This window comes from Melanerpes formicivorus, unplaced genomic scaffold (assembly GCF_026170545.1).
Source record: "Melanerpes formicivorus ecotype bairdi unplaced genomic scaffold, bMelFor1.0.p_v2 SCAF_117, whole genome shotgun sequence".
In the NCBI taxonomy this organism is placed as follows: Eukaryota; Metazoa; Chordata; class Aves; order Piciformes; family Picidae; genus Melanerpes; species Melanerpes formicivorus.
In genome coordinates, this window is record NW_027142469.1 from 924595 (window position 1) to 946996 (window position 22402).

At 49.5% G+C, this 22402-nt stretch overlaps 1 protein-coding gene across 1 annotated transcript in view; it reads left to right on the forward strand.

Annotated features, from left to right (window-relative positions):
• LGR5 (leucine rich repeat containing G protein-coupled receptor 5) overlaps nt 1–22402 on the forward strand; it is a 111116-nt gene that overhangs the window by 71913 nt on the left and 16801 nt on the right. The window contains exons 5-11 of the mRNA XM_068167432.1: nt 5708–5923; nt 8865–8936; nt 13916–13984; nt 19699–19770; nt 20525–20596; nt 21320–21388; nt 21562–21633. Coding sequence (XP_068023533.1) covers nt 5708–5923; nt 8865–8936; nt 13916–13984; nt 19699–19770; nt 20525–20596; nt 21320–21388; nt 21562–21633 — 642 coding nt within the window. The remainder of the gene's footprint in view (nt 1–5707; nt 5924–8864; nt 8937–13915; nt 13985–19698; nt 19771–20524; nt 20597–21319; nt 21389–21561; nt 21634–22402) is intronic.

A 22402-nucleotide genomic window follows, 5' to 3' on the forward strand; every position in this document is an offset into this window, starting at 1 on the left:
CACTTGAGGCAGCACTTCTTACAAGCACTTGCAGGATACTTAACCCAGTTCCAGGGCCTGCAGCACAAATCCTGGTAGCTGCTGGATTTCTTGCAAGCTTTGTTTAAACAGTGGTTCAGCTACCTAGGATTTCACAGAATCACAGGAACATTCAGGTTGGAAAAGAGCCTTAGCATCACCAAGGCCAACCCAGAGCCCTGCTCTGCAAGGCTCACCCCTAAACCACAGCCCCAAGCACCACAGCCAAACCACCTGCAAACACAGCCAGCCTTGGGGACTCCACCACCTCCCTGGGCAGCACATTCCAAGCCCTCACCACTCTTGCTTGAAAAAAAGCTTTCCTGATGTCCAGTCTGAACCTCCCCAGTGGCAGCTTGAGGCCATTCCCTCTTGTGCTGTCACTAACTGGTTGGGAGAAGACTGATCGTAGGCCAATGGCATCTTGGCTTGGATCAGGAATAGTGTGGCCAGCAGGTGCAGGGATGGAATTCTAGTATCACAGTATCAGTCAGGGTTGGAAGGGACCACAAGGATCATCTAGTTCCAACCCCCTGCCACGGGCAGGGACACCCCACTCTAGATCAGGCTGGCCTGATCTAGTGATGATTTAACCTATGTTACAGCAGCCTTGCTTTTCTCTCTGTGTTGTTGTCTCTATTACAGCAGTCTTGCTTTTCTTTTGTGTTGCTGTTTCTATTACAGCAGCCTTGGTTTTCCTTTCTGTGGTGTTATTTGTGTTACAGCACTCTTGGTTTTTCTTTCTGTGTTGTTGTTTCTATTACAACAGCCTTGGGTTTTCTTTCATAGTATCATAGTATCATAGTATCATTCAGGGTTGGAAGGGACCACAAGGATCAGCTAGTTCCAACCCCCCTGCCATGGGCAGGGACACCCCACACTAGATCAGCCTGGCCACAGCCTCAGCCAGCCTGGTCTTAAACACCTTGAGGGATGGGGCCCCAACCACCTCCCTGGACAACCCATTGCAGGGCTTCACCACTCTCATGGGGAAGAACTTCCTCCTCACCTCCAGCCTCAATCTCCCCACCTCCAGCTTCATTCCATTCCCCCTAGTCCTATCACTCCCTGAGATCTTGAGAAGTCCCTCCCCAGCCTTCTTGTAGCCCCCTTCAGATACTGGAAGGTCACAATGAGGTCACCTGGGAGCCTTCTCTTCTGCAGACTGAACAGCCCCAACTCCTTCAGTCTGTCCTCACAGGAGAGGTGCTCCAGCCCTCTGCTCATCCTCGTGGCCCTTCTCTGGACACCTTCCAGCACCTCCACATCCCTCTTGGAATAGAGGCTCCAGAACTGGACACAGTAGTCCAGGTGGGGTCTCAGCAGAGCTGAGCAGAGGGGGAGAATCACCTCCCTTGCCCTGCTGGCCACACTTCTCCTGATGCAGCCCAGGATCTGATTGGCTTTGCGGGCTGCAAGTGCACACTGAGAGCTCCTGGTGAGCTTCTCCTCCCCCAGCACCCCCAAGTCTCTCTCCTCAGGGCTGCTTTCCAGCCAGTCACTGTCCAGCCTGGATTTGTGCCTGGGATTGCCTCCACCCAGCTGCAGGACCCTGCACTTGCTCTTGTTGACCCTCCTGAGGTTGGCTTGTGCCCACCTCTCCAGCCTGTCCAGGTCCCTCTGGATGGCCTCCCTTCCCTCCAGCTGTCTGCTGCACCACACAGCTTGGTGTCATCAGCAAACCTGCTGAGGGTGCACTCAGTGCCACTGTCCATGGCACCCACAAAGATGTTGAACAAGCCTGGTCCCAGGACTGATCCCTGAGGGACTCTGCTTGTCCCTGGCCTCCACTGGGACATGGACCCATGGACAGCCACTCTTTGGGTGCGGCCATTAAGCCAGTTCCTTATCCATCTAGTGGTCACACATCACACCCATGTGTCGTTATTTGTGTTACAGCACTCTTGGTTTTTCTTTCTGTGTTGTTGTTTCTATTACAACAGCCTTGGGTTTTCTTTCTGTGTTATTATTTGTGTTCCAGCATTCTTGGTTTTCTTTCTGTGTTGTTATTTGTGTTACAGCACTCTTGGTTTTTCTCTTTTGTGCTGTTATTTTGGTTTACATTGCCAGTGGTGGGTTTGTATTTGGAAACTTCAACTGAAAAGAGAAGAAAAAGTCACTTCCCTGAGTGGCTACCAAATGTTGGTGAGAGAAACCCCCTGCTCTCGCTGACCAGAGCAGAACCAGCGCCGCTGCAGCCACAGGGTCACACGCAAGCCACTGACTGTTGGCTTCCCCACTCACCCAGGTGTCCTGTAACCAGCTCCTGCAGAGTCCACAGGGAGGTCAGAGCCTCTCAGGCAGGCTGAACAAGATGCTGACTGCAATACAGCAGCACATCCAGTTTGAATCAAGCCTCCATGCTTTAATCAGCGTGACTGTCAGACTGAGGCAACTCTAACTGCTTAGTTTACATACCACCGTCACCCAGGGAAGAAACTGGCTTCTGACTGAGCACAAAGAAACTTCATCCACTCATTCCAATTAGGCCTCCTTGGAAAACACAGGCATGGCTTGGTTGTTGCCCAGGGAATGGGGGGAGGGACAGGCAGGAGTACTTCTAAACATTTCCAGCCTCACCCATTTGTTGACAGACAAGTTGTTTTGGAAGCTCGCTCTCTCTCTCTCTCTCTGCTTGCCATGTCACTTATGATTTAAACTTTAATTGTACCAGGGCTCTGACACTGAACTCCATAAATTTGTTCCAACTGACCTTGTCTCAGTTATTTGCCAGCCTGGCATGGAGCCTCTGCAGTCATTATTTGTTCTCCTGCAGTAGGTAGGAGCAGCTTGCAGGAGGAGATAGACTGGACCTGACATTTTACATGAGTGCAAAGGAGAAAGCAGCTTTAAATAAAGAGATTAGTGTGCCTGCCACCAAGGGCAGTGCCTTTCCCTCAAGCAGCCCGAATTTGGGGGGGGGACAGAATCACCTCTTTGGGCAGTGGGGTGTGGCTCTTGGTTCTGCAGTGTTTTCAAGCATCCATTCAAATGCATTTCTCTTTCCACCATTCAGTTAATTGCTCCTCTGCACAGGTCTCCTCAAGAAAAAGATTTAAAGCAAGGCTTTCATGCTCTGGAAAAAGGTACAACTCACTGCAGGGCAAGAAAAGCAGGAAATGGCTCTCAGAGTACACAGAGCTTCACTAAGCTGAATCTTGGAATGGTCAGGCTTGGAAGGGACCTCAAGGGTCATCCAGTTCCAACCCCCCTGCCATGGGAAGCACTCTTCTAAAAGCCTTCCCCTGAAAGCATCACAAGGGGAAAGCAAAACAGAGTAAAAGCAGAAGGCAGTGAATATAGGGCATAGCATTTTGAGTGGCACAGCTGCAAAAGGTTCAGTGGATTTCATCCTTATCTACACAACTGTGAGAGCAAAATACTGCCTGCAGACTCTGGGCAGGTACCACGGGCAGCTGAGCTCCTTCTGTTGGCTCTGCAGCAACCAAAGTGTGTTTGTTACCTTCATAGAATCACAGAATGGTAGAGAGGTTGGAAGGCACTTTGAAGATCATCTAGTCCAACACCCCCTGCTCAAGCAAGGTCACCTGGAGCCAGCTGCCTTTTCAGGCTAAATTACACTGGCAACACCAACCTCTGACAAATATTGTGATCCACTGCTGAAAAATGTTAACTCCAGGGCTCGTTGGAATCACTGAAATAAACAATACTGCAGAGCAAGGAAAACAGGAACAGAGAGTCAGAAGTGAGTTTTATTTTTGGCTCTTAGAATGGGTGTCTTGTGGATGGAAATCCAAACCATCTTGCAGCTCAGTGATTTTTAAGGCTCCAAAAGAGAATCCCTCAGGTCACAGAGCCCTGGAGCAGGCTGCCCAGAGAGGTTGTGGAGTCTCCTTCTCTGGAGACTTTCAAGACCCATCTGGATGTGTCCCTGTGTGACCTGTGCTGGATGTTGTGGTCCTGCTCTGGCAGGGGGGTTGGCCTCAAAGATCTCCAGAGGACCCTTCCAACCCCTAACATCCTGGGATCCTGGGATCCTGTAATGATACTGTGGGACATAGGTTTCTTGCACTTTTTCATTCCATGCTTCTAAATAAGTGGCAAATGAAACAAATTTATACCCAGCCTGTAGAGATGCTTTGCTCAAAACTGTCACTGTGTCCTCTCAGTGAGTTATTGGCCCTGAAGGAGAGCTGTCTGCAGTGAGCCAGCAGACACAGAGACCCTGGAAACCTGATGTGAGGGCTCAGGGGGAAGGCTGCCAGCAAGATGGAAATGTATCATCGCCAGGAAAGAGCGTGGATGAGGCACTTGGTGCCATGGTTTAGTTGATGAGATGGTGTTGGGTGATAGGTTGGACTGGATGATCTCAAAGGTCTTTTCCAACCTGGTTAATTCTATTCTAATTCTAGTCTAGTCTAGTCTATTCTAGTCTAATCTATTCTATTCTGTTCTACTCTATTCTAACTCTGCTCTATTCTATTCTATTCCATTCTATTCTATTCTACTACTCTACTCCACTCTACTCTACTCTACTCTACTCCACTCTACTCTACTCCACTCTACTCTACTCTACTCCACTCTATTCTACTCCACTCTACTCTACTCCACTCTACTCTACTCTACTCCTCTCTACTCTACTCTACTCTACTCTACTCTATTCCACTCTACTCCACTCTACTCTACTCTACTCTACTCCACTCTGCTCCACTCTACTCTACTCCACTCTATTCTACTCCACTCCACTCTACTCTATTCTACTCCACTCTACTCCACTCTACTCTACTCTACTCCTCTCTACTCTACTCTACTCTACTCCACTCTATTCTACTCCACTCTACTCTACTCTACTCTACTCCACTCCACTCTACTCCTCTCTACTCTACTCTACTCCACTCTACTCCACTCTACTCTATTCTACTCCACTCTACTCCACTCTACTCTACTCTACTCCACTCCACTCTACTCTACTCTACTCTACTCCTCTCTACTCTACTCTACTCCTCTCTACTCTATTGTACTCCACTCCACTCCACTCTACTCTACTCCTCTCTACTCTACTCTACTCCACTCTATTCTACTCCACTCTACTCTACTCTACTCTACTCCACTCCACTCTACTCCTCTCTACTCTACTCTACTCCACTCTACTCCACTCTACTCTATTCTACTCCACTCTACTCCACTCTACTCTACTCTACTCCACTCCACTCTACTCTACTCTACTCCTCTCTACTCTACTCTACTCCTCTCTACTCTATTCTACTCCACTCCACTCTACTCTACTCTACTCCTCTCTACTCTACTCTACTCCACTCTATTCTACTCCACTCTACTCTACTCTACTCCACTCTACTCTATTCTACTCTATTCTACTCTACTCCACTCCACTCTACTCTATTCTACTCCACTCCACTCTAGTCCACTCTACTCCACTCTACTCTACTCTACTCGACTCTACTCAACTCTACTCTACTCGACTCGACTCTACTCTACTTTGCTCTACTCCACTCTACTCTACTCTACTCCACTCTACTCTATTCTATTCTAAATGAATGAAAAAGGGCTGTGGCAACCTGTGCCACAGAATCACAGAACAGTAGGGATTGGAAGGGTCCTCCAGAAAGCATGGAAGCCGTCCTTTGGGGTTGTGTTCCTGTGATAACCTCCAACAGCCAACGTGTAAGTCCACTCTTCTTCTAATTCTCTGTGTTTCTTTGTCTCCTAGACGCCTGGATGCCAACCACATCAACTATGTGCCCCCCAACTGCTTCGACGGCTTGGTCTCCCTTAGGCACCTGTGGCTGGACGATAATTCTCTGACAGAAATCCCCGTCCAGGCTTTTAGAAGTTTACCAGCACTGCAGGCAATGACCCTGGCACTGAATAAAATCCATTTCATACCAGACTATGCTTTTGGAAACCTCTCTAGTTTGGTAGTGCTGTAAGTTCTGCTGGTTGGTTTTAGACACAGTCTCAGCTTCTTTGCAGGGCTTTGGCCTCTCGTGGTAAATGGCTTGAGGATGCAGTGTTTACTTTAGATGTTTCTGGAGCCAGTCTTTAATAGTGAAGTGCTCTTCTGTTCCCTCTCCAGCTGGCAAATGATGGGTAAATAGGTATATAGGGGTAGGTCAATAGGTATATACCCATATTAATTCAAAGTCTGGGGTTTCTTGCAGTCTTAGTATGAGATGGATATCTTGGGGCTGTGGATCTGCAGTTTCCCCATGTACCTTGGCACTAGGTTTAATGACAGGCCTCTTGCCAAGAGGGCGAATTCAGTTGTCATAGAAAAGGTTCTTTTTGAAACACAAATAAAGTTATCTGGATTGTATATGCACTACAAACAAAAGGAGAGGGAGGGAGAGAGAGATGGATGGATGGATGGATGGATGGATGGATAGATAGATAGATAGATAGATAGATAGATAGATAGATAGATGGATGGATGGATGAATAGATGGATGGATGGATGGATGGATGGATGGATGGATGGATGGATGGATGGATGGATGGATGGATGGATAGGTAGGTAGACAGATGGATAGATGGATGGATGGATGGATGGATGGATAGGTAGGTAGACAGATGGATAGATGGATGGATAGATAGATAGATAGATAGATAGATAGATAGATAGATAGATAGATAGATGGATGGATGGATGGATGGATGGATGGATGGATGGATGGATGGATGGATGGATGGGTAGATGGATAGATAGATAGAAAGATAGAATGATAGATAGATAGATAGATAGATAGATAGATAGATAGATAGATAGATAGAGACAAATGTAGATATAGATTTATTTAGATAGATGGATAGAGAGATAGATGGAGAGAGAGAGAGGAGAAGCAGGTTTTTTTACACAACCCTCTTGATAAACTAGCATTTGCTAAATCAGTTGTTTTGCTCTAGCTTCAAAGCTTTCTTCTCCCATAAAGAACTACAGAAAGGAAATCAGAGCTGCAGCAAAACAAACAGGAAGGGCTGAATCGTGTGCCATCTGAGACTTGAGGCTGAATGAGAGAAAGATTAGAAGCAGGAAATGAACTTTCTGGGTGACTTGGAGGGAATGCCATCCAGTAGGAGAAGTGTGCATTTCCCTTCATAGAAAGTAGATGGAATTCTGTGGTTTGTTACATTGCATCCCAGTTCCAGCCAGATGAAATGTGTGGCTTGCACCAAAGCCTGGAAGGTGTGCTGTGGAGCACGGTTTCAGCTTTCTATCTGCTGGAAACCTGCCAAGTGTGGGGGAAAAAAACCTAGCCTGGCTGGAGAGACTGAGGTGAAGAAGCTGTTTCAAGATACTTTGGGAAAATGTTACCATTGCTAAAGACAGGATGGTATAGTCCAGCTTTCCAGGCTGTCTGAGACCAGCCTGTAAGACACTTAGCATAGTTAGTCATAGAATCATAGCATGGCTCAGGTTGGAAGTGATCTCAGAGCTCATCTGCTCCCAACCTCCCTGCCACGGGCAGGGACACCTCTCAACTAGACTCTGCTGCTCAAGGCCTCATCCAGCCTGGCCCTGAACACCCCCAGGGAGGAGGCAGCCACAGCCTGCCTGGGCAACCTGTGCCAGGGTCTCACTCCCTTACACTGAAGCACTTCTTCCTCAGCCCCAGTCTAACCCTGCTCTGCCTCAGCTTCATACCATTCCCCCCTTGTCCTGTCTCCAGACACCCTGATGAAAAGTCCCTCTGCAGCCTTCCTGTAGCATCCCTTCAGGTGTTGGAAGGCAGCTCTAAGTCTTCTCTTCTGTAGGCTGAACAAACCCAGCTCCCTCAGTCTGTCCTCTCAGCAGACAGATTTGTTTTCATTTGATTTTATTTTAATGATGGCAGCCCCAGGATATATGTTTAAGTCCCAGTATTAAGCACCAATTCTACCTGGCACATGCCAGGGTTCTTTATCAACAGTTATAATCACTGTGTCTGCCTAGTGACAAATATGTTCCAATAAGCATATAGGGCACCAAAAGTGGGGGGTAACAGCTGCCTTGTGCCCCAAAATCTTTGCCTTCTGGTTACATTAAGTACCAACCCCATTCAAGTTAGAGAGTGTTAAAGACTTGTCACTTGACTGGACTTCTAGACCTATCTCAGTACCAAAGACAAGACACCTTCACGACCATTGTTCTCTAGATCCATGCCAGAAATGCAGTGACAAGAGGACAGTTAAGAAATGCAGGAGAAAATTCTTCCATTTCATTTCTTTTTCTGCTGCTCCATTGTGTTGGCCTTCAAAACCTCCAGGGATGAGGCTTCCACCACCTCCCTGGGCAACCTGTGCCAGCCTCTCACCACCCAAGTTTTGAAGGCCAGGCTGGATGTGGCTGTGAGCAACCTGCTGTAGTGTGAGGTGTCCCTGGCCATGGCAGGGGGGTTGGAACTGGATTGTCCTTGAGGACCCTTCCAGCCCTGACAACTCTATGATTCTAAGTCTAATGCCCCTTTCCTCTCTGCTGTTATGCATCTCCTCACCTGCTCCTGCTCTGTGCTATGCCCTCCCACATCCTTTGAATGTACAGTATTAAAAGGATGTTCATTTGCCACCACTGCCCACAATGTCCCAATATTCAACATGCAGCCCCCAACCTGGAAGCCTTTTTACCCAGTCTAGGTGGTTTTAAAACAAATCCAGCTAGGAAACCAAATGGAAGCCTGTGTGAGTGGGGAGATATCAAGGGGAGAAACCAGGGAGAAAAGGGGGAGGGCAGTCAAGGTACCTTCTATAGATGCTCTTTCCAAACCATGACTTGCATACAATCAGTGCATGGCTGGAAATGTCTCTTTTTGCTTGCACCATCCAAATGTGTTTCCTCAAGTCCACTATGTGCAGTGTGTTTCCCTGACTCTCTGCTTAATGTTCCCCTGCAGACATCTCCATAACAATAGAATCTACTCCCTGGGAAAGAAATGCTTTGATGGGCTCCACAGCCTAGAGACTTTGTGAGTTGACCTCTTATTTGTTGCTTTTTCTTCTTCTCTTTTTTTTTTTCCCTCTTTTTTTTTCAGAGTGTTTTCATTAATATTCTGAAAGCAGAAAACCAGCCTAAAAGCTGAATGTGGATTTCTGGCTTCCCTAATTGCTACAGGAGCTAAGTGATGGTTTGCAGTGAAGGTGTAGCAAATCCTACTTTGGGCTGTGACATTAGTTTGCCTTTTTGGTAATCACTGTCAGCTGATAGATTGTTTGAAGGACAGCTGAGAACTGTGTTGAGCATCAAAAAAAGAAGTGGTTGTTCATGTTGGCCTAATTCAGCACTATTGGAAAGTGCTTATTAATCAATAATGCTAATGGCTGGGTGGAGAAATGGTCACCATGTAAAGCTTCAACATGAAGACACTGCTTCAGCATAGAGGAAGGTTATAAGATTAGATGGTTTGGGTTTGGTTGGGTTTTGTCCCTGGGGGAAAAAAAGCAACCAAAAATGCCAGGTAGCCAAACTGTGCATGTGTGTTACAAGGAGGGAAGAGGAATGTCTCTGGCAGTAGGGTTGGGCTGGAGGATCTCTCAAGGTCCCTTCCAGCCCCTAACATTCTGTGATTCTGTCTTACTTGCGTCCAAGTTTTAGTCTTCAGACTTCGCTGCTGGAGAACAGCACTGACAAAGACTGAGCTTTAGAATCATGGAATTGTCAGGGTTGGAAGGGACCTCAAGGATCAGCCAGTTCCAACCCCCCAGGGACTCCCCACACTACATCAGCCTGGCCAGAGCCTCAGCCAGCCTGGGCTTAAACACCTCCAGGGATGGGGCCTCAACCACCTCCCTGGACAACCCATTGCAGGGCTTCACCACTCTCATGGGGAAGAACTTCCTCCTCACCTCCAGCCTGAATCTCCCCACCTCCAGCTTCATTCCATTCCCCCTAGTCCTAGCACTACCTGAGATCCTGAGCAGTCCCTCCCCAGCCTTCCTGTAGGCCCCCTTCAGATACTGGAAGGCCACAATGAGGTCACCTCAGAGCCTTCTCTTCTCCAGACTGAACAGCCCCAACTCCTTCAGTCTGTTCTCACAGCAGAGCAGCTCCAGCCCTCTGCTCCTCCTCGTGGCCCTTCTCTGGACACCTTCCAGCACCTCCACATCCCTCTTGTAATAGGGGCTCCAGAACTGGAGGCAGTACTCCAGGTGGGGTCTCACCAGAGCTGAGCAGAGGGGGAGGATCACCTCCCTTGACCTGCTGGCCACACTTCTGATGCAGCCCAGGATCTGATTGGCTTTGCAGGCTGCAAGTGCACACTGAGAGCTCCTGTTGAGCTTCTCCTCCACCATCAATAAGTTGTCTGTAGAGTTGCCCACAGGCCCCCAGGGAACCTTGTATATCCTTCCCCTGGCACCTGCCACAGTCAGCTGCATCACTTTCAGAGGTCTTTCACCCAACCAGGACCAAGGTTAGAAGGCCTGCTATTGAGGAACAGGCAGACAAAGCTTCAGACATGAATAGTGCCAGTCAAAAGGTGACTGTTTGCTTTCTCATCCACACAACTATGTACTGCCCACCTTCATCTTTCATTAAGATCAGACAGCAAGAAGTTTGGGGTGTTTGGGTGTTTTTTTGTCATCACTTGTTTTGATTACACTGATTGTTAGGTCATAGGCTGGACTTGGTGGTCTCAGAGCTCTATTCCTGCCTCAATTATTCTGTGATCACAGTATCACAGAACATTAGATGTTGGAAGGGACCTCCAGAGATCATCCAGTCCAACCCCCCTACCAGAGCAGCATCACCCAGGGGAGTCCACACAGGAATGCATCCAGGTGGGGTTGGAAGCTCTCCAGAGCAGGAGACTCCACAACCTCTCTGGGCAGCCTGCTCCAGGGCTCTGGCACCCTCACACCAAAGAAGTTTCTCCTCATCTTGAGCTGAAACCTTCTCTGGTCAAGTTTGTCTCCATTGCTCCTTGGCTTATTGCTGTGCACCACCCACAAGAGCTTGGCCCCCTCCACTTGACCCCCAGCCCTCAGCTCTTGATAGGCATTGATCAGATCCCCTCTCAGCCTTCTCTTCTGCAGACTAGTCACTTGCCACTGAATTGGAATTTTACTATCTTGGCTTTGAGCCAGCTGTGAGTTGAGAGGAAGTCTTTTAGTGCAGCACTGGAAAAGAGGATGGGAAAGGGAGAAAGGAAAATGTAATGGTTTGGTTTGGATTGGATTGGATTGGTTTCTTTTTTCATGTGAGATTCACAGGACACCAGGTCAGACGTAGGGAAAAAGAGAACAATGGAATAAGTAAGTGCAAACCCAGTCCCAGCCACCTGGCATGAAAGAGATGGAAACATAGAGGACAATCAAGAAGAGTGTGGCCAGCAAAGCTAGGGAGGTTCTGCTCCCCCTCTGCTCTGCCCTGCTCAGACCACTCCTGCAATCCTGGGTCCAGTTCTGGGCTCCCCAGCTCAAGAGAGACAGAGACCTGCTGGAGAGAGGCCAAGGCAGAGCCAGGAGGATGCTTAGGGGACTTGAGCATCTCCCCTGTGAAGAGAGACTGAGAGCCCTGGGGCTGTTGAGTCTGGAGAAGAGAAGGCTGAGAGGGATCTGATCAATGTCTATCAATAGCTGAGGGCTGGGGGTCAAGTGGAGGGGGCCAAGCTCTTGTGGGTGGTGCACAGCAATAAGCCAAGGAGCAATGGAGACAAACTTGACCAGAGAAGGTTTCAGCTCAAGATGAGGAGAAACTTCTTTGGTGTGAGGGTGTTGGAGCCCTGGAGCAGGCTGCCCAGAGAGGTTGTGGAGCCTCCTTCTCTGGAGCCTTTCCAACCCCACCTGGATACATTCCTGTGCAGATTCCCCTGGGTGATGCTGCTCTGGCAGGGGGTTGGCCTGGATGATCTCTGGAGGTCCGTTCCAACCCCTAACATTCTGTGAACCTTGGGAGTAAGCGTAGGTGCAGCCACTTCAGTGCAGCAGGAGAGTGCAGCCCTCACCTCAGGCACAGTAACTGCACACAGAGCAGTTTGCAGATCACTTCAAGATATTCTAAAGAGATCTCTGCAAATGATGGACACCAACCTTAAGCTGATTGGTTTACATCGTTCTGGGACTGATGTTATCACTGGAGGGCAAACCCAAACCCTGGGTTCCTGTAATCTCTTCTTGTCAATAAGCAGGAGAGAGAGAGATTTCCAAGCAGGAAGGAAAGCTTTGTTGAGTTCAGACAGCAGTTTCCTGCCTGCATGACTTCAGCCTGATACTATTTCAGTGTCAATCTGTTGGAAACTGTGATCTGGGGGGGAGGAATTTCTGTTTAAAAAAAAAAAACCAAGGGGGTGTGCTGATTTCCATAGAATCAGCCAGGTTGGAAAAGACCTCAGAGACCATCAAGTCCAACCTATTACCTAACACCTAACACCTCCTGACTACTAAACCATGGCTCCAAGTGCCACAGCCAAGTCTTTCTTGAACACCTCCAGGGATGGTGACTCCACCACCTCCCTGGGCAGCACATCCCAATGGCCAATCTCTCTTGCTGGGAAAAACTTTCTCCTCACCTCCAGCCTAAACCTCCCCTGGCACAACTTGAAACTGTGTCCTCTTGTTCTGGTGCTGCTTGCCTGGGAGAAGAGACCAACCCCCACCTGGCTACAACCTCCCTTCAGGGAGCTGGAGAGAGCAAGAAGGTCTCCCCTGAGCCTCCTCTTCTGCAGACTAAGCAACCCCAGCTCCCTCAGCCTCTCCTCCCAGCGCTGTGCTCCAGACCCCTCCCCAGCCTTGATGCCCTTCTCTGGACACTTTCCAGCATCTCAACATCCTTACTAAACTGAGGAGCCCAGAACTGGACACAGAACTCAAGGTGTGGCTTAACCAGTGCTGAGCACAAGGCACAATGACTTCCCTGCTTCTGCTGCCCACACTGTTCCTGATGCAGGCCATGAGTTTACTGTGTGCTTTCACAAATGTTTAGTCAGAGGAAGATTTCCCCCAACCATTTTACCCATCCAAACTCCAGTATCTCTTTTTTTTTTGTCCACTAATGCAACCAGACAGTGAATCAGGCAAATGAAACCTTGGTCACTGCTCACAGGAGGTCAGGGGCTGGCAGAGACCTCTGGAGATCTTTGAGTCCAACCCCCCTGCCAGAGCAGGAGCATAGAATCCAGCACAGGTCACACAGGAACACATCCAGACAGGGCTGCAAAGGCTCCACAGAAGGAGACTCCACAACCTCTCTGGGCAGCCTGCTCCAGGGCTCTGCCACCCTCACACCAAAGAAGTTCCTCCTCATGTTGAGCTGGAACGTCCTGTGCTGGAGTTTCCATCCATTGCCTGTTGTGCTATCCCAGGGCACAGGTGAGCAGAGGCTGTGAGGGTGAGGAGCAGAGGCTGTGAGGGTGAGCTGCAGAGGCTGTGAGGGTGAGCTGCAGTGGCTGTGTACAGGGCAGCTCACTGTGCTTACCATGTAACCTTCCTGAATATTCTGTTTGGAATATATATCTATTTTTTTTCCCCTGTTAATACTTTCAAGCAATGAAGAGGAAAAGCCATCTACAAACCAGCAAACTCCTTTGCAGTGTCTGAATCCACTTCTGTTCTCTTTGTTGCAGAATAGCAAAGACAAACCTAAAAATAGGATGCTGATTAAGGAATGATGATATGCCCTAAACAGAGCTTCCTAATTATAGGCATTGGCTTTTATCACACAGAGAATCACAGAGTGTTTGGGGCTAGAAGGGACCTCCAAAGCTCATCCAGTCCAACCCCCCTGCCAGAGCAGGAGCACCTAGAGCAGATCACACAGCAACACATCCAGGAGGGCTTTGAATGCCTCCAAAGAGGGAAACTCCACACACTTTTGAGGATTGCCTGGCTTTCCTGTGTGTACTTCTGCAGTGCTTGGAAGATGCTCATTCACTGCAAAGGCCAAGAGTTCTCTGTGATCTGTCATGCAGTGCATGCCCTACATAATGGAATGCTATTTGTTTTCACACAGAGATCTAAATTACAACAGCCTGGACGAGTTCCCCACTGCCATCAGGACACTAACAAACCTAAAGGAACTGTAAGTACAGAACCCATCCAGGGAAGGAGGATGGTTTGTCTGGCATGTGCTGGGGGGTTTATTTGATGCTGCTGATTTTATCAGTCATACTTAAATATTGATGTCCCAGGAAAAACATAATAAACATAGAATCATCCCTGAGCAACCTGTGCCAGGCTCTCACCACCCTCATGGGGAACAACTTCTTCCTAACATCCAATCTCAATCTACCCACTTCTAGTTTTGCTCCATCCCCCCCAGTCCTATCGCTCCCTGACACCCTCAGAAGTCCCTCCCCAGCTTTCTTGGAGCCCCCTGCAGATACTGGAAGGTCACAATGAGGTCTCCTCAGAGCCTTCTCTTCTCCAGACTGCACAACCCCAACTCCCTCAGTCTGTCCTCATAGCAGAGCAGCTCCAGCCCTCTGCTCATCCTCGTGGCCCTTCTCTGGACGCCTTCCAGCACCTCCAGATCCTTCCTGTAATAGAGGCTCCAGAACTGGACACAGAGCTCCAGCTGTGGTCTCAGCAGAGTGGAGCAGAGGGGCAGAATCCCCTCCCTGGCCCTGCTGGCCACACTTCTCTTGCTGCAGCCCAGGCTCTGCTTGGCTCTCTGGGCTGCAAGTGCTCACTGCTGGCTCCTGTTGAGCTTCTCCTCCCCCAGCACCCCCAAGTCCTCTTCTTCAGGGCTGCTCTTAAGCCAGTCCCTGCCCAGCCTTGATTTTACTTGTCTAGGCATTGCTGATGAGCTACAGAGCAAGGCTCTCAATCCCAAGTTCCTCTGCATGCAGTAAAAACTGCAGCCCTGCAGGTGCAGACTCCAAGCAATATGATGATCCCATTTCATCTAGAACCAGTAAACAGAGGACTGTTGTGGCTGTAATGAAGAAGAGCTATGGAAATGGCACTTCCTAGGGCAGTAGCCGTCCCTTCATCACCAGTCAGAGTTGAGAGTGAGGGATTGAGTATTGTGTCCAGCTTTGGGCACCTCAGGACAAGAGAGATGTGGAGGTGCTGCAGCCACGGCAGAGGAGGGCAAGGAAGCTGGGAAGGGCCTGGAGAAGAAATCTGATGAGGAGCAACTGAAGGAGCTGGGGATGGGTAGTGTGAAAGAGAGGAGGCTGAGGGGAGACCTCCTGGCTCTCTACAGCTCCCTGCAAGGAGGTTGTGGAGAGGTTGGTGCTGGTCTCTGCTCCCAGGTCATTAGTGACAGAAGAAGAGGGAATGGCCTCAAGCTGCCACTGGGGAGGTTCAGACTGGACATGAGGAAAGCTTTTTTTCAGGCAAGAGTGATGAGGGCTTGGAATGTGCTGCCCAGGGAGGTGGTGGAGTCCCCAAGGCTGGCTGTGTTTGGCTCTGGTGCTTGGGGCTGTGGTTTAGGGGTGAGCCTTGCAGAGCAGGGCTCTGGGTTGGCCTTGGTAATCCTGAGGCTCTTTCCCCACCTGAACTTTTCTGTGATTCTGTGAGTGGCTCCATCACCAGCCAAGAGCAGATTCTGGTGCTTCTATGCACAGAAGAACCTGAAGCATGTCTGAGCTGGTCAGAAGAAAGCATGGTCCTGGCTACAGACTATGTCCTGGGGCACTGTACCCGAGGGATGCACCTTATCTGAACTGAAGGAACTTTATAGCCTGTTAGGTCACATAACTGAGCAGGAAAATCACAGGATCAGAGGATATTAGGGATTGGAATGGACCTCTGGAGATCTTTGAGTCCAACCCCCTGCCAGAGCAGGAGCATAGAATCCAGCACAGGTCACACAGGAACACATCCAGACAGGGCTGGAAAGGCTCCAGAGGAGACTCCATCTACATCCCCCTGGTAAAAAGGCTGTATTAAGGTCACAGTGGCACAAATGCTTCTACAGGTATCTTCACACTCCCCTCTGGGAAACAGTCCATGCAGGTTTATTCTTGGTAAGAGCTGTAGCTGCTTACTTTGGAGAGCTACCTACTCCTACTGCTGAGACCTGGAGTGCAGAGAGTCTGGGACCATGATGTCCCTGCACCGTCAAACAGATATGGCCCTGACTGGCTGGCCAGCAGACCTCCACTTTTGCCTGGCTGGTTTGGATGCTGCTGACCAAAAGCCACAGTCTGTTTTCAGCACAAGGCACAAGTTTTGAGAGAGAAATAAGGTCCCAAGCAGAAACACCTTTACTAAGGTGGTCCTGCAGTGAACTGAACCTATGTGGGGCCTGAGCTCTCACTTAGCTGAGACAGCACAACCTCATGGGAGACACGTTGTGCTTGTAAGATTGGCTGCCAGGGCCCTGAAACAGCACTGAAGCACTTCAGCTCCTGGCTTGTGATGGACTTGGCTGTAATTTCACACTCCAAGATTTCTTGCACCTAGGATTTTATCTGAAACAGTAAGTCTGCTATGCAGAGGTGAAGCCCTGTGAGGGCCAGTAAGTAATCTCCAGCACATCAAGCACGTTGCTGGACTGAGCAAAGTCCATTGCTGTCAGCCTGGCTTAGCCAGGTTTGGCTACTGGCTCCAGAGGTCAGCAAGAAGGCAATCCTCTGAGACCACTGAAGTGCAGAGCAATTATTGCAGCTGACAGATGATGTAGCAGCTGAGAACAGTTGGGCTGAGAAACTCACAGGCACAGTCCCTCCTCCAAAGCTGCACCCTGCCAGTGCTGCTAAGCTGGAGTCAACAGTGCCTGGGGATCCCTGCTTTGGAAAAAATCCCAGGCACCTACTTACAGAATCACAGAATTGTTGAGGCTGGAGAAGACCTCTGAGATCATCAAGTCCAGCCTAAGACCTAACAGATCACCTAAACCATGCCACCAAGTGTCACATCCAAGCTTGCCTTAAACATCTCCAGGGATGGCAACTCCACCACCTCCCTGGGCAGCCCATCCCAGTCTCTGATTCCCCTCTCCATCAGGAAGTGCTTCCTAACATCCAACCTAACCCTTCCCTGGCACAGCTTCAGGCCATGCCCTCTTGTCCTGTCACAAGCTGCCTGGCACAAGAGCCTGACCCCCACCTGACTGCAACTTCCCATCAGGTACTTGTAGAGTGTGATAAGGTCCCCCCTGAGTCTCCTCTTCTCCAGGCTGAACAACCCCAGCTCCCTCAGCCACAAGGAGACCTTATTGTTGCCTTCCAGTATCTGAAGGGGGCTACAAGAAAGCTGGGGAGGGACTTCTGAGGGTATCAGGGTGTGATAGGACTGGGGAGGAATGGATCCAAGCTAGAGGAGAGGAGATTTAGATCAGACCTTAGGAAGAAGTTGTTCTCCATGAGGGTGGTGAGAGCCTGGCACAGGTTGCCCAGGGAGGTGGTGGAAGCCTCATCCCTGGAGGTGTTTGCAGCCAGGCTGGATGTGGCTGTGAGCAACCTGCTGTAGTGTGAGGTGTCCCTGCCCATGGCAGGGGGGTTGGAGCTGGCTGGTCCTTGAGGTCCCTTCCAACCCTGACAATTCTGTGATTCTAAGTGGGACCTGTCCAAGTGACAGCCAAATGTACTTGCACCAGTGAGCAATCTGAGCCTTTGTCAGTGCATACATTTAAGCTAGGAAGCCTTTTTCATACCCCACTGAACTAATGGGAGTTTCCCACACAAACCGTCATTGTTCTTTTGAAATCTCACTTGTGCCTTTTGTTTTTCACCCTGGAGGATTACTCATATGAGCATAACCCAGTAATTAATGATGAGACAGAGATTCAGCTGCCTGTCCAGCAGGCACAACTACACTGAATAGTTTGTGGGTGCCCTCATTTAAAACCTTTCAGCTCAAAGGCTGGTTGTGGGAAGCTCAACATGATTCACCGTGATCTATACAATCAGTTACTTGAGAAACTCCTGCAATCCACTCTTATCCCAGCAAAAGAAGCTGCTGCAGCTTCACAAGCACAGGAGGAAATGCCTATATGCTCCTTTATTGCTCTTTAATTATTACCACTTCATTCTGCAGGTTAGTAGTTCCTATTTGTGTGTAGATTTGCATTAGATCTATACACATTGTGGGGGGTTGAAATTACACACACACACACCCCGCACCAAACAAAATTGCCAGACCAGCTCACCTGGAAGCAAATGAAGCTCTATTTACAAGCAAAACTACCATCTAGAAACACAGAATGCAATGAATATGTACAAAATATACAATATTTCCAGGTATTGGCAATTTATAAACAACACAAGGACCCCCCTGGATGAGGAGGTTACCAACAGCTTCCTCCTATCTGCTCTCTTCCCCCTCCCACCCTGTACAAGGGAAAGAGAAAGAGAAGAGCACAGAGTAGCTTGTTAGTACTGATCACAGAGTCACAGAAATGTTCAGCTTGGAAAAGAGCTTCAGGGTCACCAAGGCCAACCCAGAGCCCTGCTCTGCAAGGCTCACCCCTAAACCACAGCCCCAAGCACCACACCCAAACCACCTGCAAACACAGCCAGCCTTGGGGACTCCACCACCTCCCTGGGCAGCACATTCCAAGCCCTCACCACTCTTGCCCTGAAAAAAGCTTTCCTCATGTCCAGTCTGAACCTCCTCAGGGGCAGCTTGAGGCCATTCCCTCTTCTTCTGTCACTAATGACCTGGGAGCAGAGACCAGCACCAACCTCTCCACAACCTCCTTGCAGGGAGCTGTAGAGAGCCAGGAGGTCTCCCCTCAGCCTCCTCTCTTTCACACTAACCATCCCCAGCTCCTTCAGTTGCTCTTCATCAGATTTCTTCTCCAGGCCCTTCCCAACTTCCTTGCCCTCCTCTGCCCTGGCTGCAGCACCTCCACATCTCTCTTGTCCTGAGGTGCCCAAAGCTGGACACAGCACTGGAGGTGTGGCCTGCCCAGAGCTGAGTGCCAGGGGACAGTCCCCTCCCTGCTCCTGCTGGACACAGCACTGCTGATCCCAGCCAGGAGGCCTTTGGCTCTCTTGGCCCCCTGGGCACACCGCTGGCTTCTCTTCAGCTGCTTGTCCATCAGCACCCCCAGGTCCCTTTCTGCCAGCAGCTTTCCAGCCACACTGCCCCAAGCTTGCTTAGCCACCACAAGAACCCAGCCAAGGTCAACAAGCCAGCAGAAGCAACCAGCCTGTGTCTGCTCAAGCAGAGAGAGAAGGAAACAGTTAGTTTATACAACTAACTATGCCAGTTATCAGACCACTGGGATTATTTAGACCTTATCATTATGTTTCTTGTCCATCCAATGGTAACTTATTCCCATTCTACCACTTTTAATCAAGATCTGTGGAACATTTCCTAGGCATCAGCCTAAAACTGCCACACACATCCAGAGAGATTCATAGCTGTGTTGCATACAGCTGTGAGGCAATTTCCTGCTGTGAGCAGCTCGGGGTTTGGTTGTTTTGCTTTGTTTTTTAATGCCATTTTGCAGCTTGGTTTGGTTCATTTTAGAAATGGATTCTACCTATTTTGTTGCTTTTGTTGTCTTCTGCCTTATTCCATGAGGACATACCTTTCCATGCAGAGGCCCTCTTGCTATAAACACAAGCAGCCTGTTGTACATTGTCAAGACAGATTGTGTATTGCCCAGGGAGGTGGTGGAAGCCTCATCCCTGGAGGTGTTTGCAGCCAGGCTGGATGTGGCTGTGAGCAACCTGCTGTAGTGTGAGGTGTCCCTGCCCATGGCAGGGGGGTTGGAACTGGCTGAGCCTTGAGGTCCCTTCCAAGCCTGAGAATTCTGTGATTCTATGATTCGGCCTTCACTCTTGTTTTGTCTTTTTCCCCCCCTTACTCTCTAAGCCATTTTTGCTTTTGCAGGGGATTCCACAGCAATAACATCAAGTCCATACCTGAACGTGCCTTCGTGGGTAATCCATCACTGATTACAATGTAAGTGCAAAGAGCCTTATCAAGGACTCTTCTGGATACAGTGTGGAACTAAGTGTAAGAAGGACATGGACCTGATGGAACAGGTCCAGAGGAGGGCCATGAAAATGATCAGGGAGCAGCTCTGCTATGAGGACAGGCTGAGGGAGCTGGGGGTGTTCAGCCTGGAGAAGAGGAGGCTCTGGGGAGACCTAATAGCAGCCTGCCAGTACCTGAAGGGGGCTACAAGAAGGATGGAGAGAGACTGTTTGCAAAGGCCTGCAGGGACAGGAGCAGGGGCAATGGCTTCAAACTAGAGCAGAGCAGATTGAGACTGGATGTGGGGAGCAAGTTCTGCACCATGAGGACCAACAAGGACAAGTGCAGAGTCCTGCACCTAGTCAGGAAGAATAAACTACAGCCCCCTCTGCAACCCTGCCTCTGGCAGGGGGGTTGGACTGGAAGAGCTCCAGAGTTCCCTTCCAACCCCTAACATCCTGGGATCCTGTGATAATAGAGTTCTTCATATCTGGATTCTAATCTTTGCAAATCTGGGAGGGAGAAGGAATATTCTGTTGACTGCCTTCTGTCTTTAAAACCAAACAGACAATGACTTCTTGACCATTAAAGAGCGCCATGTGGTTGATGGATCTTGACCTCTAATACCAGCAAAACAGAGAGTTTCTGCATTTGATGATTGTACAATCTTGTAAGAACATATTTAGAATCTGCTAAAATCCTTTTCACAAAATGTGGTTTTATCCTCTTTATTTTGCAGACACTTCTATGACAACCCTATCCAGCTCGTGGGGAAATCTGCTTTTCAGCACCTGCCAGAACTCAGGACTCTGTATGTATTTACATGGCATCCTGGCCTGCATCAGCAACAGTGTGGCCAACAGGAGCAGGGAACTCATTCTGACCAGTGCTCAGCACTGGTTAGGCCACACCTTGAGTCCTGTGTCCAGTTCTGGGCCCCTCAGTTTAAGAAGGACATGTTGATGCTGGAAGGTGTCCAGAGAAGGGCAACAAAGCTGGGGAGGGGTCTGGAGCACAGCCCTGTGAGGAGAGGCTGAGGGAGCTGGGGTTGCTTAGCCTGGAGAAGAGGAGGAGACTCAGGGGTGACCTTATTGACCTCTACAACTACCTGAAAGGGAGGTTGTAGCCAGGTGGGGGTTGGTCTCTTCTCCCATGTAAGCAGCACCAGAACAAGAGGACACAGTCTCAAGCTGTGCCAGGGGAGGTTTAGGCTGGTGGTGAGGAGAAAGTTCTTCCCTGAGAGCTTGGCCATTGGGATGTGCTGCCCAGGGAGGTGGTGGAGTCACCATCCCTGGAGGTGTTTAAAAAGAGCCTGGCTGAGGCACTTGGAGCCATGGATTAATTGATGAGATGGTGTTGGGTGACAGGTTGGCCTGGATGATCTCTGAGGTCTTTTCCAACCTGGTTAATTCTGTGTTCTGTGTTGCGTACTCTACTTCTTCGTTTTAACTGTCTTTATCCATGGCAATATTAGAGTTGTCCCACACTCCCCTCACCACAGGTGGATTGAAATGATGTTTTTTGTTAATTCTAGGACTTTAAATGGTGCCTCACAGATAACTGAGTTTCCTGATCTGACTGGGACCACAAGTCTGGAGAGTCTGTGAGTGCTGGAGAAGCAGTTTTGCTTCCTTTTCTGTTGGGGTGTTTTTGTTGCTTGGTTGGTTTGGTTCTTTGGATGCTGACTCATTCTAAACAATTTGGTTTGCAATCTTTCAAAATTAATCTTGGTTAATCTTTCTTCTTTTTCTTCTCTTTTTAAATGCTTGAAAACAGGACACTCACAGGAGCACAGATCACCTCTCTCCCCAGATCCGCTTGCGACCAGCTGCCTAATCTCCAAGTGCTGTAGGTTTCAATAAGATTATTAATACTACATTAATAGAATCACAGAATGGTCAGAGCTGGAAGGGACCTCAAGGCTCAGCCAGTTCCAAACCCCTGCCATGGGCAGGGACACCTCACACTACAGCAGGTTGCTCACAGCCACATCCAGCCTGGCTGCAAACACCTCCAGGGATGAGGCTTCCACCACCTCCCTGGGCAACCTGTGCCAGGCTCTCACCACCCTCATGGGGAACAAATTCTTCCTCACATCCAATCTCAGTCTACCCATTTCTAGCTTGGATCCATTCCCCCCAGTCCTATCACTCCCTGACAGCCTCAAAAGTCCCTCCCCAGCTTTCTTGTAGGCCCCCTGCAGATACCAGAAGGCCACAATGAGGTCACCTGGGAGCCTTCTCTTCTCCAGACTGAACAGCCCCAACTCCCTCAGTCTGTCCTCACAGCAGAGCAGCTCCAGTCCTCTGCTCATCCTCGTGGCCCTTCTCTGGACACCTTCCAGCACCTCCAGATCCTTCCTGGCACAGAGGCTCCAGAACTGGACACAGAGCTCCAGCTGTGGTCTCAGCAGAGTGGAGCAGAGGGGGAGAATCCCCTCCCTGGCCCTGCTGGCCACACTTCTCTTGCTGCAGCCCAGGCTCTGCTTGGCTTTCTGTGCTGCAAGTGCTCACTGCTGGCTCCTGTTGAGCTTCTCCTCCCCCAGCACCCCCAAGTCTTTCTCTTCAGGGCTGCTCTTAAGCCAGTCCCTGCCCAGCCTATATCAGTGCCTGGGATT